Source organism: Urocitellus parryii, chromosome 4 (assembly GCF_045843805.1).
Source record: "Urocitellus parryii isolate mUroPar1 chromosome 4, mUroPar1.hap1, whole genome shotgun sequence".
Classification (NCBI taxonomy): domain Eukaryota; kingdom Metazoa; phylum Chordata; class Mammalia; order Rodentia; family Sciuridae; genus Urocitellus; species Urocitellus parryii.
Window position 1 is genome coordinate 161,465,814 of NC_135534.1, and position 18,005 is coordinate 161,483,818.

Below are 18,005 nucleotides of genomic sequence, written 5' to 3' on the forward strand. Positions count from 1 at the left end.
CTGGAGCCCTCCATGTCTTTCAGGGAGAGGGTTCACCTTGAAAATAGGAGCTCAGATTCTGGAGGCACAGCTCACCACGGCAGGAATAAACAGCTTAATTGCAGCATAGCTCCACAAGGACCAGGTGTTTTGGAAAATAACAGAGGGCCCTACTTCGAGACAACCCAGATTCACTTCCTCTTATCTCACAGAAACAAAACATAACCTCCCCTCTACACAGGAAAAATACAAACAAGCCCTATCAAAAACTGAATTCCTCTAAACAAAAAGAGAAATATAGATGGCCCGGACCTGTGGGCAAGGGGACACACACACACACACACACACACACACACACACACACACAGTTATATATGATAGCATATCTCTGGAAAGAGTCCCAAGAAATTGATATAACAGTAGTTTCTTTGGGAGATAATTGAGAAACGGAGAAAATTGAGGTTGGGTGTTGATGGAGGAGGAAGGCATTTTTTCACTATAATTTTTGAATATTACAAAATTGAAAAAAATTACCACTTTTCAAAATAATGAAGTAAAATAATTCCAAGCCTGTTTATCGTACTTATGGTATGCTAGGCAACATGTTAAAAGCTGTGTACATATTCACTCCTATAATCCTTACAGTAACCCTTCAGTGCAGATATTGATATGTATCATCCTGGTTTTACAGATGAGGAAGCTGAGGTATAGAGAGGTGAAGTAACTTGTTCAAGGTCATGCAACTAGTAAATGCAAAACTGGGATCTGAATCCAGAGTGTGGACTTGAGTCTTTCCTCTTAATTACTACATAACACTGCCTTGCCCCAAATAAACAGTCACTTGCTCTTGATTGAGTTGGGGGCAGATAAAATGATTCTTCTCTTCTCTCAACAATGGGGGTAGAAGAAAATGGGGGTAGAGAAGATGGTAGCTCAAAATAACCAGGAAATAATTCACCTACAGTTTTAAGGTATGGCTTTACAGGCTTCAGAAGCATGTGGCTATCAGTTCAATGTCATGACTTTGGCTAGGTTTGTAGCCTTAGCAGCTACTACGCACTCTGCTAGGATCTGGTGACAACTGGTGAATAATATAGAGCCCTGGCTCTCAGCAAACTTATTGCATCCTGGCAGCCAGGCAACAAAAGACATAACCACACAATTCTAAAGTGTGCGATAAGGTAAACTAAAGAGTGCACTGAGAGGAGAGGGTTGGGGCCTTGATTTATACTGGATGATCAGGAATAATGGAAGAAGTACAGCTGGAGGAAATGGGAGGGGGTGGAGGGAGGGAAAAGTGCCCTGGTGGTGGGAACAGATTACTGTAAAGATCCCGAGGCCTGGAAGAGGCGTCTGTCTGAAGATGGCAAGCCCCTTGTGGTTAAAACAAAGTGGGCCCAACTGAGTTTGGAACAAAAGGCAGATCATGTAGACCGTGGCTGGGCTTTCATCATTTTCTTAAGAGCCCTGATAACCGCTGAAGATTATAAACCGGAGTGGACATAATCCAATTTACTTTTTAAGATGACTTGGGCTGCTGTGTGGAAACTGTGTGTAGATGGAGGCAATAGAAGAAGTGAAGACCTGCTAGGTAGCCTCTGGGGGAAGCGGTGAGGATGGCTTGGAAGAAAGTGCAGGCACAGGGAGCGCAGGAGAAAAACTTGAGCCTGTGCGGGGGTGGGTGGAGGCCCAATATTTCATGAAAGGAGAATAATGTTAGCTAGGCAGCGTGATTGTGAAGCACAAGTTTACAAGTATGAAAATGCTTTATCAACTGTAAAGTGCCCGACAGTGAGAGATATTGCTGCAGATGAAGAAGCAAGGTTCTAGAGGGATCCTGCCTAGCCCAAAGTCACGCAAAGACTGCTTTATGGAAGTTGGTCTGCAATTCCTTTACTCTTTCCTCTGTGATTGTACTCAAGAAAAAGAAGAAGGCTAGTGAGCAGGTCTAAAGCCCCTGTCGGGTTAATAGACCTCTGGGTTAATAGAGTAATGGTATTTAGGATGCTCCAAGGAAGGATTATCACTTGCAAACAGTAATGAAATCTATGCAGCAGGGTGTACTGGGGGACTCCTCATCAGCTGCATAAATAACACTTTGGGGTGTAACAGGGAGAGGCTTCATAACAGAAATGCTCCATGCTCTGCAGAGGGAGGTGACCTTGTGGACCTATTCTTCTGGGGGATAGGTGTGTGTCCACTGAGAAAAGGTAGGACCAGGGAATTGTTTTTTGGAGTTCCAGAATCTTCTTAACATCATGTGAGACTCTTGGTTGCCTGTGACCTTGAAATTACTTAGCAAAGCTTGATACTGTTTGAGATCTCTGATGAATGTGGTAGGACTGGCAACTGGAGCCGGTGTGTTCCGTACACATACCTGTTTCTCAGGCCATATTTTTTCCCAGGATCCCTATTAGTGCCTGTGTAACATTATGCCTCATTGCAAGGTTCGGGGTGAAGCAGAACAGACTTGGTTATATCAGAACTTCTTGCTACTGGCAAAACTCTGATATTTATTTGACACATCAGATATTTATCTAGTGGAAAAATGAATTGTTTAGGAAACTGAAATGCAACTGAAGAAAAACATGATGTGTTTGGCTTCATTGCACCAAGCAAACCTGTGAAAATCCACACTGGATTTTTTGTGATGGTATTTACAATTACCCTGGGAGGTGAACCAGGCTCTTTGGGTCTCCAATGACTGTTCCTTATCAGTTACCTTAAAGATCTTTGGATGTTTAGATGCTTACTCTCCCCCCACCCCACCTTCAACTGCCAAAAAAAAAAAAATCAGTACAATATCAATATTCTGCTGTGAACATAACTCTTCAAATTACTCGTGGCCATCCTAAATCCTGGAGTTCTTTTTCTCTCTCCTTTTTAAGGCACACAACTTCTCTGCATGAACAATTCTGTTTTGAAACTTAGGATGATAAAGGAAAACTGCTACTGTAGCTGGATGGGAGGGAAACCTTTATGTCCTCTGCCTCATAATAAACTGTATTCATCCTGGAGGTATCAAAAGACAGAAACAGCACATGGAACCCACATCCTCCTCCTGGTACAAAGCCACCCACCATGAACTGAGTTGTGGCACATAAAGCACATCAGAGGGCAGGGCTTCCTCTGGTAGATGCTAACCAAGAGGAGTTTGACAGGCGTCAATATGTTTTGTGAAGAAAATCCTTTGATATCCTCTTTCCCCCACCACAAGCTCCCATACCAAAGCCTGATGTTTACCTTCTGCCAGAGGGTCCAGGGTGTGTATCATGAGCTGGAAGATGCTATTCCTCATGAGACTGTTGTGGAGGGAAGCAGAACTTCCACCTCGCTGTAGGCGCGGCTTAGCCTGAGCAGAGAAACCAAAGATACTGTTAGTTCTCAGAAGTGCATTATAGATAAGACCCTCACCTGGCCTGGTGGACACCCATTTCTATTACATGATCATATGTCATTCAACCAAAGATTTTGAGAGCACATTTCTAACCTCCTGAGGGGATAGCTTTCTTACAACCTCTCCTATTAAAAGACTTAATTGCTTCCAGTTGTTGTAGAGCTTAGTTAATGCAAGGCAACGTGCTACATGCAACACATCATTTGCTTATCTCATTCTCAAAGTTAGCCCCATGAAGTAGATCCTATTAGTCTTGGTCCGAAATAGAGGAGGAAACATTCTTAGAGAAGTGCAATGAATGTCCAAGTCACACAGACAACAAATGAGAGACAGAGGTGTGGGTTTCAAGTCTGTTTTTTTCTGGTACTAAAGAAGGGGGTTGTCTCTAAAATTTTGGATTGGTGCATGCCATTGGTAAAATTCTTCAGTGTATATCAACATCAATATCCATATTAATAAACTATAGTTATATAATAAATCTATATTGATATCCATGTTCACATTAATATCCCTATCTATATAGATAAACACACTAAATTATGAGCATATACAATGTTTTATTTTTAAACTAAGAAGAATGATACAGAAAGTATATGAAGACGATGCTAATATCTTTATCCTTGATCCCCAAAGGATCAGCTTGCATGTCTCTGGGGAGACCTTGTCTCAACCCTGGGGAGCACAGCTCTAATTCAGAAAGCACTATGCTTTGTGTTAGTGAAAGCTGAAGAGACAAGGCCTTCTACCCTGGATCCCTGGAGAATCCTCCTGGCTTCCAAGGAGGAGACAGGGTTCTTTCTTTACACAAACTCATACTAATTGTGATTCTTTGCCCAAATAATGGATCTGAGATGTGAGAGGACGAATGAGCTTCTAGAGATGAGTTTACCAGCACACTCTTTTTCTTTTATCTACAAAGGCAAATAGACTAAAAAAATCTCACCACAAATTCACTGTATTTTGACAGATTTTTTTCTTGAAGAGAAACTACTTTCTTCCTCTTGATGGATTTTGTGCTGCTTATCACAGGAGAAGATGCTCAGAGGCAGCTAAGCTTTATAGATAGACAGATTTAAGGGGGAAGGAGGTATTATAATATAAATGAATTAACTTTTTATTGAAATTTTGGTCCAAAAGCTTGATACGGAATTTTTCTGGAGTCAAATAAAAATAACATATTATTTTCAATACAGCCTTCCAACCTTCCACATTGTAGGGTTTTCCAAAATATTTGACTATACTCCAAACCTTCAAGGGGACTTTCTAAGAAAAGTTTCATAAGAGACACCATAATTAACTATATTTAGAAAATGCTAAACCAGCTCATCTTTAGAGATTCAAGACACACATTAGACCACTAAGTCTTCCATTAATGAGATCTGGTTAACTTTGGTAGTGTTTCCAAACTGTTGCCAACATGTCCCTGATTTTGTTAAATATTTATTAATGATCATGGGTCCAAACATTTGGTGGTAAATATGAAACCTGTAGTGAGCTTGAAATATGGATAAAATCTCAATGTGAGGTACATGTAGACATCAGATTTATTATAATTGCTTTTCTATTAAAATTATATTTCCAACTCAACAGGGTTCAGAGAAGAATCAGAGGTGTCTAAATGGTGAAAGAGATCATAAACTCCTCAGTGGAAGATATTGAGGTTTGTGCCTGTAGCCTGGGACTGGATCTAGAATCCTCTGGGCTCTCAATGAATATCTTATGTCTTTGCTTTGAGCATTAAGGGAGGAAGGAGAGGGGCATAAATATTTTCATTACTGGTGATTTTAGCTTTGAAAATCTGTAACACTTTTAAAAGTGTTGATTAACTATTAAGTTATAGAGGGTTCAGATGATTAGGGTTCATAATATTAATATATATACCTCAGTATATATCTTAACATGTATTAAGGTTAGGAGACTTGAATAAAGTTGAAATGTAACCACTGATATCTAAACACAAGGACTCAGAGGTTCTCTTCTTGCCACGATGCACAATTCAAAGTAGGATAAGTTAATTGGACAGGGACTGGAAATTGTGTCTGTTGCTAATTATCTCTCATAACTATTGTTACTGTGGTCCTTATTCTGGGAAACTGGAAGAACTTTGCTGTGGGCATCCGTCAATAGAATAGAATTCTATCTACAGAAGAACTTAAAACATTATTTCAGGCATTATGTATATATTGAATACATAAGTTTCATGCAGCATTTCTTTTGATGGGATCAAAAGAAATTTTAAATTAAAAAGTATGTGCATGCGACACACAAGACACTTATCAAGCATTAGATTCCACTCTGTCCCCCACCAAATATCAACTCAACATCCCTTGGAATGTAGTTTGGAAATTTCTCTTTCAACTTTTTCATGAAAAAGTTCATGCCCAATGGTAGAGAGAATTCAAACTTTCGAAACCTAGGACCAAAAATAATTGTCAGCAAATGTCACAATTCAGTTGTTAATCATTGTAAGACAGAGTATACACTTGACCCAGTGGATTAAACCATATATGTATTCCAAGGGAGAGGATGATTTGCTGACCATACAGTTTGATTTCCTCCCACCCCAGCCCGACGCTCTCCACAGGCACAGGACAGGCAGACAGGGCCACTGGTCCCTACCGGTAGAGCTGGTTCATCCTTGTCCCTGGCTGTAGATGACTGCGTAAGAGGAAAAGGCAAAAACAAAAGACAAATAAATAAATAAAAGACAAATTACATATAGGATTTACATTTAATAATAAGTGTCATTATAAAGATTTTATTTTTTGCTGCTCTTGGGATGAATTAAGACAAAACAGGGGCAAAGCATTTATATTTGTAGATGATATACAGTGGCATATTCAGGTACGTCAGCCATTCTCTTGACAGGTCAAAGTTGAATGGCCAACTCAAATGTCCAGCAATAAAGGCCACTTAAGTAAATCACAGCCCAGACATGTAGTGGAATACCATGTGATCATCAAAGTGAATGAGGTGAATTTGCAGGTACGGAAATGGGTAATATTTAAGAAATATTGTTAAATGAAAACTTATTTTAAAAACCTTATTCATTACTATATCACATCATAGGATACATTATTAATACTTTATTATATGTAAAAGAAAAAATCTGCAAAAAATATTGTTAGTGGTTATTGTTAGGGGGAATGGGATTACATGGAAGGGTCACTTTCCATCTTTGGAGAGAGTCAGTATTCATTATCCCATATATCATTAATAAAACAAGACCTGAGGAAGTTACATTGCTGAATTAAAGACCAGGATCAACTATACATGGAAGTTAGATAATCCATTTTTTCTCGTGTTCTCTCTACTTCCAATTTTCTATTCTAAAATGGAGCTCTGTTGAGTTGGGAAAGGTTGGCTAGAACACGAGGGCACACGAGGCTCTGATCACCTATTAGAAAGAACGCAGTTTAGACAAGGAGACACTAGAATTCCCACATGACCCAGCTGATGGCTGAGCTTCTCCATCTCTGTGAACTCCTGGTCTTAAGCAGAACTGGGCACCATCCTGTGATTTCTCCAGTGATACACAGGTGACTTAGACCCCTGCCCTGTCACTTCACCTCAATTATGGGTGCTTACAGCAACAGCAAAGCAGAACCTCCCTCACCCCACCTTGCCTTCTGGTCCTCCCTATTAGAATCTGAGCAGATATGCATCTGCAGGAATAATCATACACACAAAGAAGAGGTGATAGGTGTAGAACTGTTTTAGAATCTTCATGAGCTGTAGACTCTTATTTTTTTAGGTTTTACCACATGCATCAAATAAAGAACACTAAATGCTTCCATATACCCCCTGAAATAGACATTCCTGTGAAAAAATGAAGAGGGTTCTTAACATTTTGAATTTCAAATTATTGGCCATATGTAATTTTTTTATGATTAGTGTGTTCAAAATCTTGGAAAGTGAGAAAATTGAATGCAGATTTGAATTCACATGTAATTTTTAAGAAAAGTAAATTAGATAATGAAGTTAATATTAGATATTTTGTAGACATTCAATTAAATATTTGATAATATTGATTTTTTGGTTTTGGACTTTGAAACACTACTCTCTCTCTCTCTGTGTGTGTGTGTGTGTATATATATATATATATATATATATATATATATTTTTTTTTTTTCCTTCTGGTTCCAAATACTTTTATAGATCCTTGAAGAACTTGTGGGTCTTAGCTACAGACAAAAGGTTCTGAGTTGGTGGTAATCTCTGAGTACAGCCTGTGGGCATCACTAAGTTTGACCAAATTCCCTGATTTGGGACTCTGTTTAGGTGATATCTTTAAAAACACTAATAAGAAAATATCTCTAGGACCTGGTTCCCAAAATCATGCTTGGTAACTAAAGTGGACAGGAAATTATCCTTTGATTTCTCTCTTGGCTCTGAAAGGGGCCATATGAGCCTGCTTCTCTCTGGCAGGTCTTTTTATTTTCTCTCCATATACACCAGACAGCTCAACAAATGGCCCCCATTCTACAGAATAATCCTCTGGGGAAATTTTCCAGTGCAGTGAGCTCAGCTTTTGGACATACATTGAGATGAACTGTCAGAGAACACCTTTTCAGTTAGCAAATTTACACCTTGTGGCTAAATGGCAGACAAATAATTATGAGTTGAGATTGATATCCCAGGAACACCCCAGAACATGAAGGAACAGGATAAAACAGAAAAGGATGGGTTTCAGAAGAGCAAAAATATCACCAACTGAGAGTTTGGATTTAAAAAATATATATTTTATACAATTATTTGAGGAAGGAAAAATACCCAAACCCGTCTTTTGGTCTGAAAGAGAGAAAAAAGTACCCCACTGACTTCCTTTTTCTCTCACAAACGTGGAGGATCATAAAACACAATAAATGGAAGTAAATACCCTGTACATAGATTCTATGAAGAAAAAAAAAAAACTGGGTTGCATAGAAAGTTCTGAAAGCCTACATAAAATTTCCCACTGTTTAATGTCAATAGAAGTCGACATCTTTAGTTTTCTTTCAAGTGTGCTTTGCAGATATGGATATGCATCACGCAGCAACATGTAAATGTAGGTAGATAATCTAATGGGAGCCGAGGCCATTTAAAATACCCCTGCACTTTCCTTTTATGTAGTCCTGTTGCAAAAGAGGGCATGGTGGTAATTGTCCATTTTCAGGGGCTTGCCCACATCTATTGATCGTTCCTGGTGTTCACCTGATGTAGGCTTGCTTTAATTGCATCCTGAGGCACTGTCCTGGCAATGTGCTGCTGCTGATGATGGGAATTCACTTTTAAGGGGATTTTAGCTACTTTGGGAATAATGAACGATGGGGACAAAGAAATGATCTTTTTTTTTTTTTAAAGAGAGAGTGAGAGAGGGAGAATTTTTAAATTTTTAATATTAATTTTTAGTTATCTGCGGACACAACATCTTTGTTTGTATGTGGGGCTGAGGATCGAACCCGGGCCGCACGCATGCCAGGCGAGCGCGCTACCGCTTGAGCCACATCCCCAGCCCCAAGAATAATAGCCAATAGGTTCTCAGTTGATGTTATGGGCCATTGAGAATCTGGCAAATTTATTCTTTTTAAATTTTTCATTTTTAAAAACGTTTTCCACATTTTTTATTGGTGCATTATAGTTGTACATAATGGTGGACTTGGTTGTTTTATATATTCTTACATGCACTCAATACAATAATATAATTTGGCCAGCAAAATATAATATAATTCCCCAGCACTTTCCCCTTCCCTCCCCATTTCCTACTCCTTGGTATTTTCCTCTATGATCTCCCTTTGGTTTTTAGGAGATCTACCACCACCTTTCTTTTCCTTTTTCCTCTCTGACCTTCCATATATGAGAGAAAACATATAACACTTGACCTTCTCTTAATATGACGGTCTCTAGTTCTATCCATTTTCCTGCAAAGAAATTTCTTTTTTCTTTATGACTGAATAAAATTTTGTTATGTATCTATACCATATTTTGCTTATTCAATCATCCATTGATAGACTCCTAGGATGGTTCCATAGTTTGGCTATTGTGAATTGTGCTGCTATAAACATGGGTATGCATGAATCACTATAGTAATACGACTAATTCTTAAGAATAAATACTAAGGAGTGGTAAAGCTGGGTCATATGGTGGTTCCATGCCTAGTCTTTCGAGGAAACTCCATACTGATTTCCACAGTGGTTACAGTAATTTAAAGTCCCACCAACAGTGTAAAAGTATTTCTTTTTCTTTCTATTTCTTTTCCTCTCCAGCATTTATTATTATTATTATTATTATTATTGGTACTGAGAATTGAACCCAGGGGTGCTCAACCACTGGGCCATATCCCTAGCTGTTTTTAATATTTTATTTAGAGACAGGGACTCCCTGAGTTGCTTAGGGCTTTGCTAAATTGCTGAGGCTGGCTTTGAACTCCTGTCTCAGCCTACCAGATTGCTGGGATAACAGGTATCTACCACCACACCCAGTTATTATTATTTGTATTCTTGATGGCTGCCATTCTGACTGGTGTGAGATGAAATCCCAAAGTAGTTTTGATTTTCATTTCCCTAATTGCTAATAATGTTGAACATTTTCTCATGTATTTCTTCACCAGTTGTATTTCTTCTTCTGAGAAGTGTCTGTTTAATTCCTTTGCCCAATTTTAATTGGGGTTATTTGATTTTTTTGTTGTAAAGTTTCTTGAGCTCTTTATTCTAGATATTAACCCTCTATAAGAAGAGTAGAGAGCAAATATTTTCTTCCATTTTGTAGGTCCCCTCTTCATATTCCTAATTTTTTTCCTTTGCTGTGCAGAAACTTTTTAATTTGATGTCCCATTTATTACCTCTTGGCAAATTTATTCTATGTACTTAACAGAAGATGACTTCTTCAGGAAAAGACTAACGGGACTTTAAAAATTAATCTTGCCATTCTTACATTGGGCTTTGTTTTTAATCCCTGTAATTTAAATACCATCCATTATTATGCCATCCAATTTTAATACCAGCCATTATTACTCAGTGTATTATCATACACCAAATACTATCATTTTGGGCTGGACCAATTTGAAGGTGCAGATCCTGGTGGTTGATTCAAAGGCTATGCCAGCTATAGGAGAGATTTGTTAGGCCAGTCTGTGGTGTACACAGCGTTTCTTGAGGATTATCTTAGAGAATTCATTAAACACATCCTGAAAGGTCTCAGGCTGGGACATTGGTGCGCCAAGGCAGGACCCCTATCTATTCATGACAATTGGACTTCTAGCAGGGCAAGATGTACATATTGCATCTTTTAATTCCAAGAAAATATTCTGTAATTCATATCTTTATTCATTTGAAATCAGCTCCCTTTCTAATTATTCCAAGTTGGTCCTGTGGCAACTGCACATAGCATAACTGCTGTCCATTCTATACTGGAATTGCACACTTGAAATTCAAGAATTGTTTTGAAAGTAGAAGGAAACATCTAACCTATGTGGAAGCATTTTTCTTCAGATAGTAAAGCATGTTACATATTTGGAAGCATTTTAGTGATGTAAATCATTCTCCAGTCCTTAAATTGTCTCTCTTCCACTCTGGAAAGCTACTGGTTGAGAATAATTCTGCAGAATATAAAGTGTAGTTTTGATGTAACTGTGTGCAATGCTTTTTCCAAATACAGGCCTCCACTTTCACTCCCCACACATCAAAACTAGGCAAATATTGCACAGCCTAAGACCACTAGGCAAATATTGTTGCCCAAGACCACTCAGTAAGAGAATAGTAGCCCATGGATCATTTTACCATATAATTGCCACCTGCAAATCACATAATCAAGTGAGTCACTACAAAGATTTCATAGGCAGAAAAAAATATAAAATAAGGGGTAGTTTTCCTGGCCAATGGTTTGGCATCAGATACAGAGGAAAAATTTTAAAAAATTATCAGAAAAGTCCAGCAACAACTATTAACTTCTATCACCATAACTTTCTATCAAGTCCAATTCAATGTGCCTAATTATACCAAAGACTCACAAGCACTATAAAACCTATGGAAATAAATTTAAAAGCATTATTTTGTCATAAATGTAATCCAAAATAAATATGCCAGTGATTGAAATGCCAATACAGTATTTAATTTACATTAATTTTAATGTCTTAGAACTAGAAAGATTGGATGAGGGATTTTTAAATTATTATAATGAACATATGTTAATTGTACAGATATATGGGCTTTATTGTAACATTTCCACACATGCATATGTTTTGCAATGATGGTGTCCACCTTCCTTGCTACCCACTCTCATTCTCCTCCCCGTGCAACTCCCTTCCTTGTCCCTAATTGTCCCTCTTCTACCTTCATATTATCTTTTTTTTTAAATGAATTTTTAAATTTTTATTTTAAGTCTCCACATGTGAGAGAAAGCATGAAATACTTATCTATCTCTTCTTGACTTATTTTGCATATAAGGAATGAATTGAATGATTTTCATTGAAAAAAAATGACATGAAGTGTAAAATGATGTTTTCTCCTTTTTTCAATACATTTATTTGTAGTAAACAAAACACTCCTGGGTAAAAATGAATATATCTCAAAGACACTCCTGGATAAAAATGAAAATATCTCAAAACTTACTGAGAAGACAAGATAGAAAGGGCAAAAGCTTCAAGCTGGAAATCTAAAAGGAAAAGAAACTGGCTACCTTGAAATCACGTGGAATCTCATCTCCCTCTCCTTCTATTATGACTTAGTATATTCTCTAAAACATTAAAGGAGAAGAGATTAAATAAGTTCTTAAAGACAGAAATACTGAGAGTTACAAATTCAAATTACTTTACCACTGGTTGCTGGGAAATTATCCCACAATCCTAATCCTCCAGAAAAGATTCCTTCAGGAATCTCAAAGATTAATAAATTTGCTGAAGCTGGCAGCCCAGGAAGCAGTAATACACAATTCACAGGCATGTTTTAAAGAGATACATCAGAATGGAGAAAAAGAGTAGAAATGACCTAAGTAAGAAGAGGGTCATGGAAGCTCACATTCAGAAGAAAAACCTTTTGTTTGAATAATCTTCATTATCAGGAAATATTTGGGATAGTGGAAAGAAACTTGAGACCAGACGTTCCCAGAATGAGAATGGAAGAGAAATTGCCTAGAAACAGATAAGAAACAGATTTTTGCTTTTTAAAGATTTGTGTGAGATAAAAAATAAAGTAGAATGGGGCTGGGTTGTGGCTCAGCGGTAGACCCCACACCCAACACGTGCAAGGCCCTGGATTTGATCCTCAGCACCACATAAGAATAAATAAAGGTATAAAAGAGATAAAGTAGAATGAAAAGTGGTGTCACATGAAATTTAGGGCCAGGCTACTTTGATTAATTTTCTTGCTTTTGTTGATTCTTAGCTGTGTGACCTTCAGCAAATTAATTAATCTCTTCATGCTTTTGTTCCCTGTCTGTGAAATGTGGATAATGAGAGTATTTACCTTAGAGGGCTGTGTGAGAACTAATGAGTTAATACATCGCTTAGATACAATAAGCACTCTATATTAGCATGATTATCATCTTTATTAATATTAGGAACCCAAAGGGAAAGTAATGGCAAGTTACATCACAAGAGTAGATTCAGGTCATGAACTGGGTTTGGGAAGAGAGTGGCCTCTCTGGGAAGCAAGGCAAGTTTACTGACGAGGATGGTGAGAGGTGATTTGTGTAGGACACCAGAAGTTGGTCAATTGGGCAAGTCCTAGCTTGGCAGCTGTGGCAGGAGGAGATGACACAACAGATTCTATTTTCTTGACTTGGCTCCTGACCAGGTCCCATGAATTGTCCCATTTGAAGGACACAAGGTTGGCAAGGATAGGTTGGCATCTTGGATCTCCTGTAATTTAGAGGGCCTGGCTTTGATCAGGAGGCTCTCTTGGACATGGAAGATTCAGAGAAGGTAGAACCCAGGCTTGAACTGAAAGGAGCCCCCCAACTCTGAAATTCTGGGGTTTGTTGTGAATACTTTCACTTGATAGGATGTTGAAAAAAGAGGAGTATCTGGAGCAGAAAGGCCGCAGGTCAGTCACAAGCTCAGGTTTGCTGGAATGTTTTCCTTCCTCAGGTGTACTGGGGATTAGAGCCTTCTGTATTCAGGAAAGCTAAGTGTAGGGATGAACTGTGAATACACCCAGTGTAAGCACCTGGGAGCAGCAGGTACCTGTTGAAAGTCACAATTTGGCTACAGTGAAATAAGGCCCTTTTGAAAAAGTTATCCTGTGAAAGGGCAGATACAGGTAAGAAGAGGCATCTCATCTTAGGGATCTCCTCTAACATTATTAGAAAGTAGAATTTGAGAATCCTCAGTAAGGCAAGGATACCAAGGTAATATCAGGATGCAGATCTAAACCATAGCTGACAAATTAAACCTATATGATTGTGTTCAATCAGTGTCTCCAAATTATATCCATCAGATACTATTACCAGAAATATTCTGAACAAGCAACAGGTATAAGGTGAATTTTTATTATCATCTCTCTATCTATCTGCTACCATGAACCATTAATTAAACATGGGCTAATTTCTTTCCTGTTTTTTGAAAGATAAAAATAAATAGAAAGAGGTCCTAGTAAATTTCTTCTTTCATCCCAAATAATTCTTTTGTGTACTCTACTGGGAAAATGGCACAAGCTTTTAAATAGGAGTTCTTTAAATGCCTCTCATAGAATTGGTAAACTACATTGGGTATATCCTGTACCCAGTTTTCCCAGATAGTTTTCTTCTGAATACTAGAAGTTGTAAGATCCTTAAGGACAGGATTCAGCTATGTGCCTTCCATGGCCTCTGACTGTGGCTACTTACAATGTAACCAACCAGGTGACCTGGATGAGTAAGGTCACCTACACAGAATGGGAACTCTGTTTCTGTGTGAGAAAACAAAGCTCCCCAGCTGCCTATTCCACTGACTAAATTAATAGTTATGGTGATTATTTAAGTCCACTTCTTAAAGAACTCTTTAATCTTTTTTATTAAGTAGCCACATAGAAGACAGTAATTCCCATTTTATAAATGGAGAGAGAGAGAGAGGCAAGAAGGGCTTCAGGCTATTTCTGTACTCAGGACACTAAGCACCAGTGTTAATTCATTTAATTTAGGAGTTAATAACCCATCTACCACTGTTACCTCATGCCTTCCCCAGAAAAATCCAGATGTTGCTAATATACTTTATAATATTGTTTGAGCAATTCTCAAAATTACTCATGTACAATTTTGAGATGCCAATCAAACACAATCTGTTAGTGATGTTCTGGCATTAGTCACACAGATTTCCTCTGACTAGTTATGAACCCCAAATGCATTCCTAACTAATGCATGTATTACATTTTTATTACCTTACTTCTTTTAAGGAAATAATGATAAGAGGGTGTGATTTTTAGAAAAGTCCAACAAATGTTGGAACTGGACAAACTAAAGAATAATTTATAGCAAACCAGCAGATTTTAGTAATAATAGGTAATTTTATAAAAAGCTCAATATACGCCAAATGTTTTATATATACTATATCTCATTGAATCCATACAGCAATAAGTATTAAAACCACCCCTGTCCCCTTTAACACATGAGGATCCTGAGGCTGAGGGAGATTGGACAAAGCCACATAGCCAGTAAATGGCAGAACTGAGATATGAATTCAGACATCTAAGCTCCAGAGCTTTCTTAAGTGTTGGGGAAACAAGATGGTGGAATTTTCCTTGCAGTGACCTGTGAGGAGAAGGCAATGCAACTCCAAATACAGTAAAGATATTAATAACTATTTATGAGCTCTTACTTTCAATGGAAGCCAGAAAATAGCTGCCAAGCAATTGTTGTGAGCTCAGAATGACAGATTTTTTGCTTATTGGATATGCATTCTTTTTTTTTTTTTAACTTGTGAGTTAGTACCCAGGAATAAAGTATAGAAGCCATTTTTGTTGTCCTTTGTCTCTCCAGAATTATTATTTAGATTCACCCACAGTTGTCATGATTTTTCATTACTTCTCTCTTGAAGGTCATGGAGGGGACTTTTAAGCACCTTCACAATGGCATAGATTCAAATAGCAATGCAAATTGATTTGAAGTTGATTTGTATTAAGGTGTTGAAGAGCGGGGAAGAGAGGGGCCCTCTGGTGGCCTCATTTATTACTGCGGCCACCAGACTGCTCTGGGATGTGGTTTATTTGAAAGCAAAGGTGTGCCAGGTTTTCAATTAATTTTTAACATTTGAAGGAAGAGTGCTGGTTTATGTTTCAAGGAAACAATAAGCTAAAAAAGAAAGAAAGAAATAATCATTATCAGGGTTTGGAGCATCAATAGGAGACTCTGAATAGCAAGTTTTGAACAAAGGAAATCCATTTATTTAACAATATTTATTTGACAATATTTATTGAACCTTTAATATACAGCAGGCACTCCTCTATGTCTTAGGGATTTAGCTGTGACAAAACTAGCAAAAATCTTTGTTTTTGTTGACCTCATACTCCAGAATATTTATTATCATAAAATTATCTAGACAGAAAAGGTTGGTAGCAGATTACTGAAAATGAAGTATTATGTTTAAGGATATACTTAAGTGAATTAACTATGGTCTGACCATCAATTTTGCAATCATATTTTATAATTAATCTATTGATTCTGGATTTACTATGTATTCTTGTTTAAAGAGAAGGTAGTAAAGACTATTAAAAATATGAAGAACATGGTTGTGTCTACACAATTAAAAATTCAAAATATAGCAAAATTTTTTAAAATATATTTTTTGTTGATAGACCTTTTTAAAATTTATTTATATGCGATGCTGAGAATCGAACTCAGTGCCTCCCATATGCAAGACAAGTACGCTACCATTGAGCCCAAAATATAGCAAAATTTAATGAGCAAAAGGAACTACATATTTCAAGTACATGTTATACTGATAATATTGAAGGTATGATTTAAGTTTTGGTAGTATTATTAATAACAAATCTTTTGCCAACATTTAAAAAACTTTTTCATGGAATTCAAGAGTTAAGAGAGAGACATTCTGAATTCCAAAGAGAACAAAAGATTACAAGTGTCAGGTAATGCAGTGATTTTGATATACAGTATATAGCTTTTCACATTTATAGATTTTTAGATTAAAAAATGTATCCTCATTAATACAACATATTGATTATTTACATTTTAATAACTGATCCTAGAAATTTTATTGGCACTGTTATCAACACCCAATTCCTGTAAGATTTTGACACAATTAGCATACATGCAGAAAAGTCTAGATATTAGATTTGCTGAATTTAGCTTCAGAATTTCCAGGAAGAAAATGAATATTATTGAGGTCAATTTAAATATTTAATAACACAAGTGAAAAATGTAAGTAAACGCAAGAGAGACAATAAAAGTCACAAATGTCAAGAATAAATTATTTTGTGTTGGAAATGTACTAATATTGAGAATTGGTCCCCTCCTTCATCTGCTCTTCTGTTCCCAAGCAAGGCCAAGAAGAAGCTAAAATCATTCACATCACAGAAGTAAGTTACGAAAGTGGGACACAGCCACTTTCGTTTCAAGCACTGCTTGGCTGCTTTCACATTGTGTTCACTCTGTGTGCCACCCCCACCCGGCCCCATTTCCTCCCTAGTTCATTCTTCTGTATTATTTATCTCATCTTTCTTTCCCACCACTGAGCATCCTTCTGAGGACACAGACCATGCCTATTCCACTTTATAGGATTCCATGGCACCTAGCATAGCGGTGCTAGATGCTTAACAAATGCACGTTTAATAATAAATAAACTAAATCAGATCTTATATTTTTTTAATGAGCCCATATGCTCATCTATAATAAGGCTGGCGGCAAATGGCTTCTACTCCGTCCAACACTGATCTGTGTCCCTTTCCTCTTGACTTCTGATACTGTTAATGAACTACTGCTTCTTTAATCATGCTCTTCCCAGGTAACTGGGATGTGCACTCTGAATGGGCCTTATTTCCTCCTATGTGTAGATATACAGCATCAAACCTCCTTTCTTTGAACTCCTGTTTGAGTTAGATCAGCATTTCACAGCGTTTCTGCTTGCATGTGTTTGTCATTTTTCCTCCTTTGTTTGAACTATAGACTTCTTGAACAAGGATGTCATAGATAACACATCTTCATATTTCATATTTTGACTGTCATTATGCAGACACACCACAGATACTCAGCAGACAGTGGTGTTTTCCTGCTAGTTATAAGTAGTGGGATTAGAGGTTGCAAGGAAGGAGGATGCTCAAACAGGCAGAAAACTAAAAATGGGGCAAAAAGAGTTGAAGTGCTTGGATCCACTGTTGGGGTTTAGGTCATGGTCAGCAAAAACTATTTGACTAGTATAGAGTGGTATCATTTAAAAAAATTCTCTGGCTTAGTCCCTGGGATCCTGTGCCCAGATATTATAGCATGAGTCATTTAATCTGAGAGAGCCTGTTTTCCTTCTGGTGGCTCAATTGGACCTCTAATACCGGTGGGAGAGCTGAGTTCACTCAGTGTCATCTCTTTCAGTTGGTAAAAGGGTTGAATGGAGCAGGACCACCATGTAGTGAAGTTGAAAACATGGCAATAAGGAACAGTTCCACTGGGCATTGACCATGGTACAACTGGGCATCTTGGAAAAGTATAGTTCAATGTAGGGTCTAGGGAT

General features: G+C 37.6%; 1 protein-coding gene across 3 annotated transcripts in view; it reads right to left on the bottom strand.

The window, feature by feature from the left end:
- The window catches only part of Slc24a2 (solute carrier family 24 member 2), a 214,761-nt gene that overhangs the window by 73,544 nt on the left and 123,212 nt on the right, over positions 1–18,005 (bottom strand). For all 3 annotated transcript variants that reach the window (XM_026397581.2, XM_026397579.2, XM_026397578.2), the window contains exons 2-3: positions 5,996–6,034; positions 3,223–3,331 (exon numbers count right to left, since the gene is read on the bottom strand). In XM_026397581.2, coding sequence (XP_026253366.1) covers positions 3,223–3,331; positions 5,996–6,034 — 148 coding nt within the window. The remainder of the gene's footprint in view (positions 1–3,222; positions 3,332–5,995; positions 6,035–18,005) is intronic.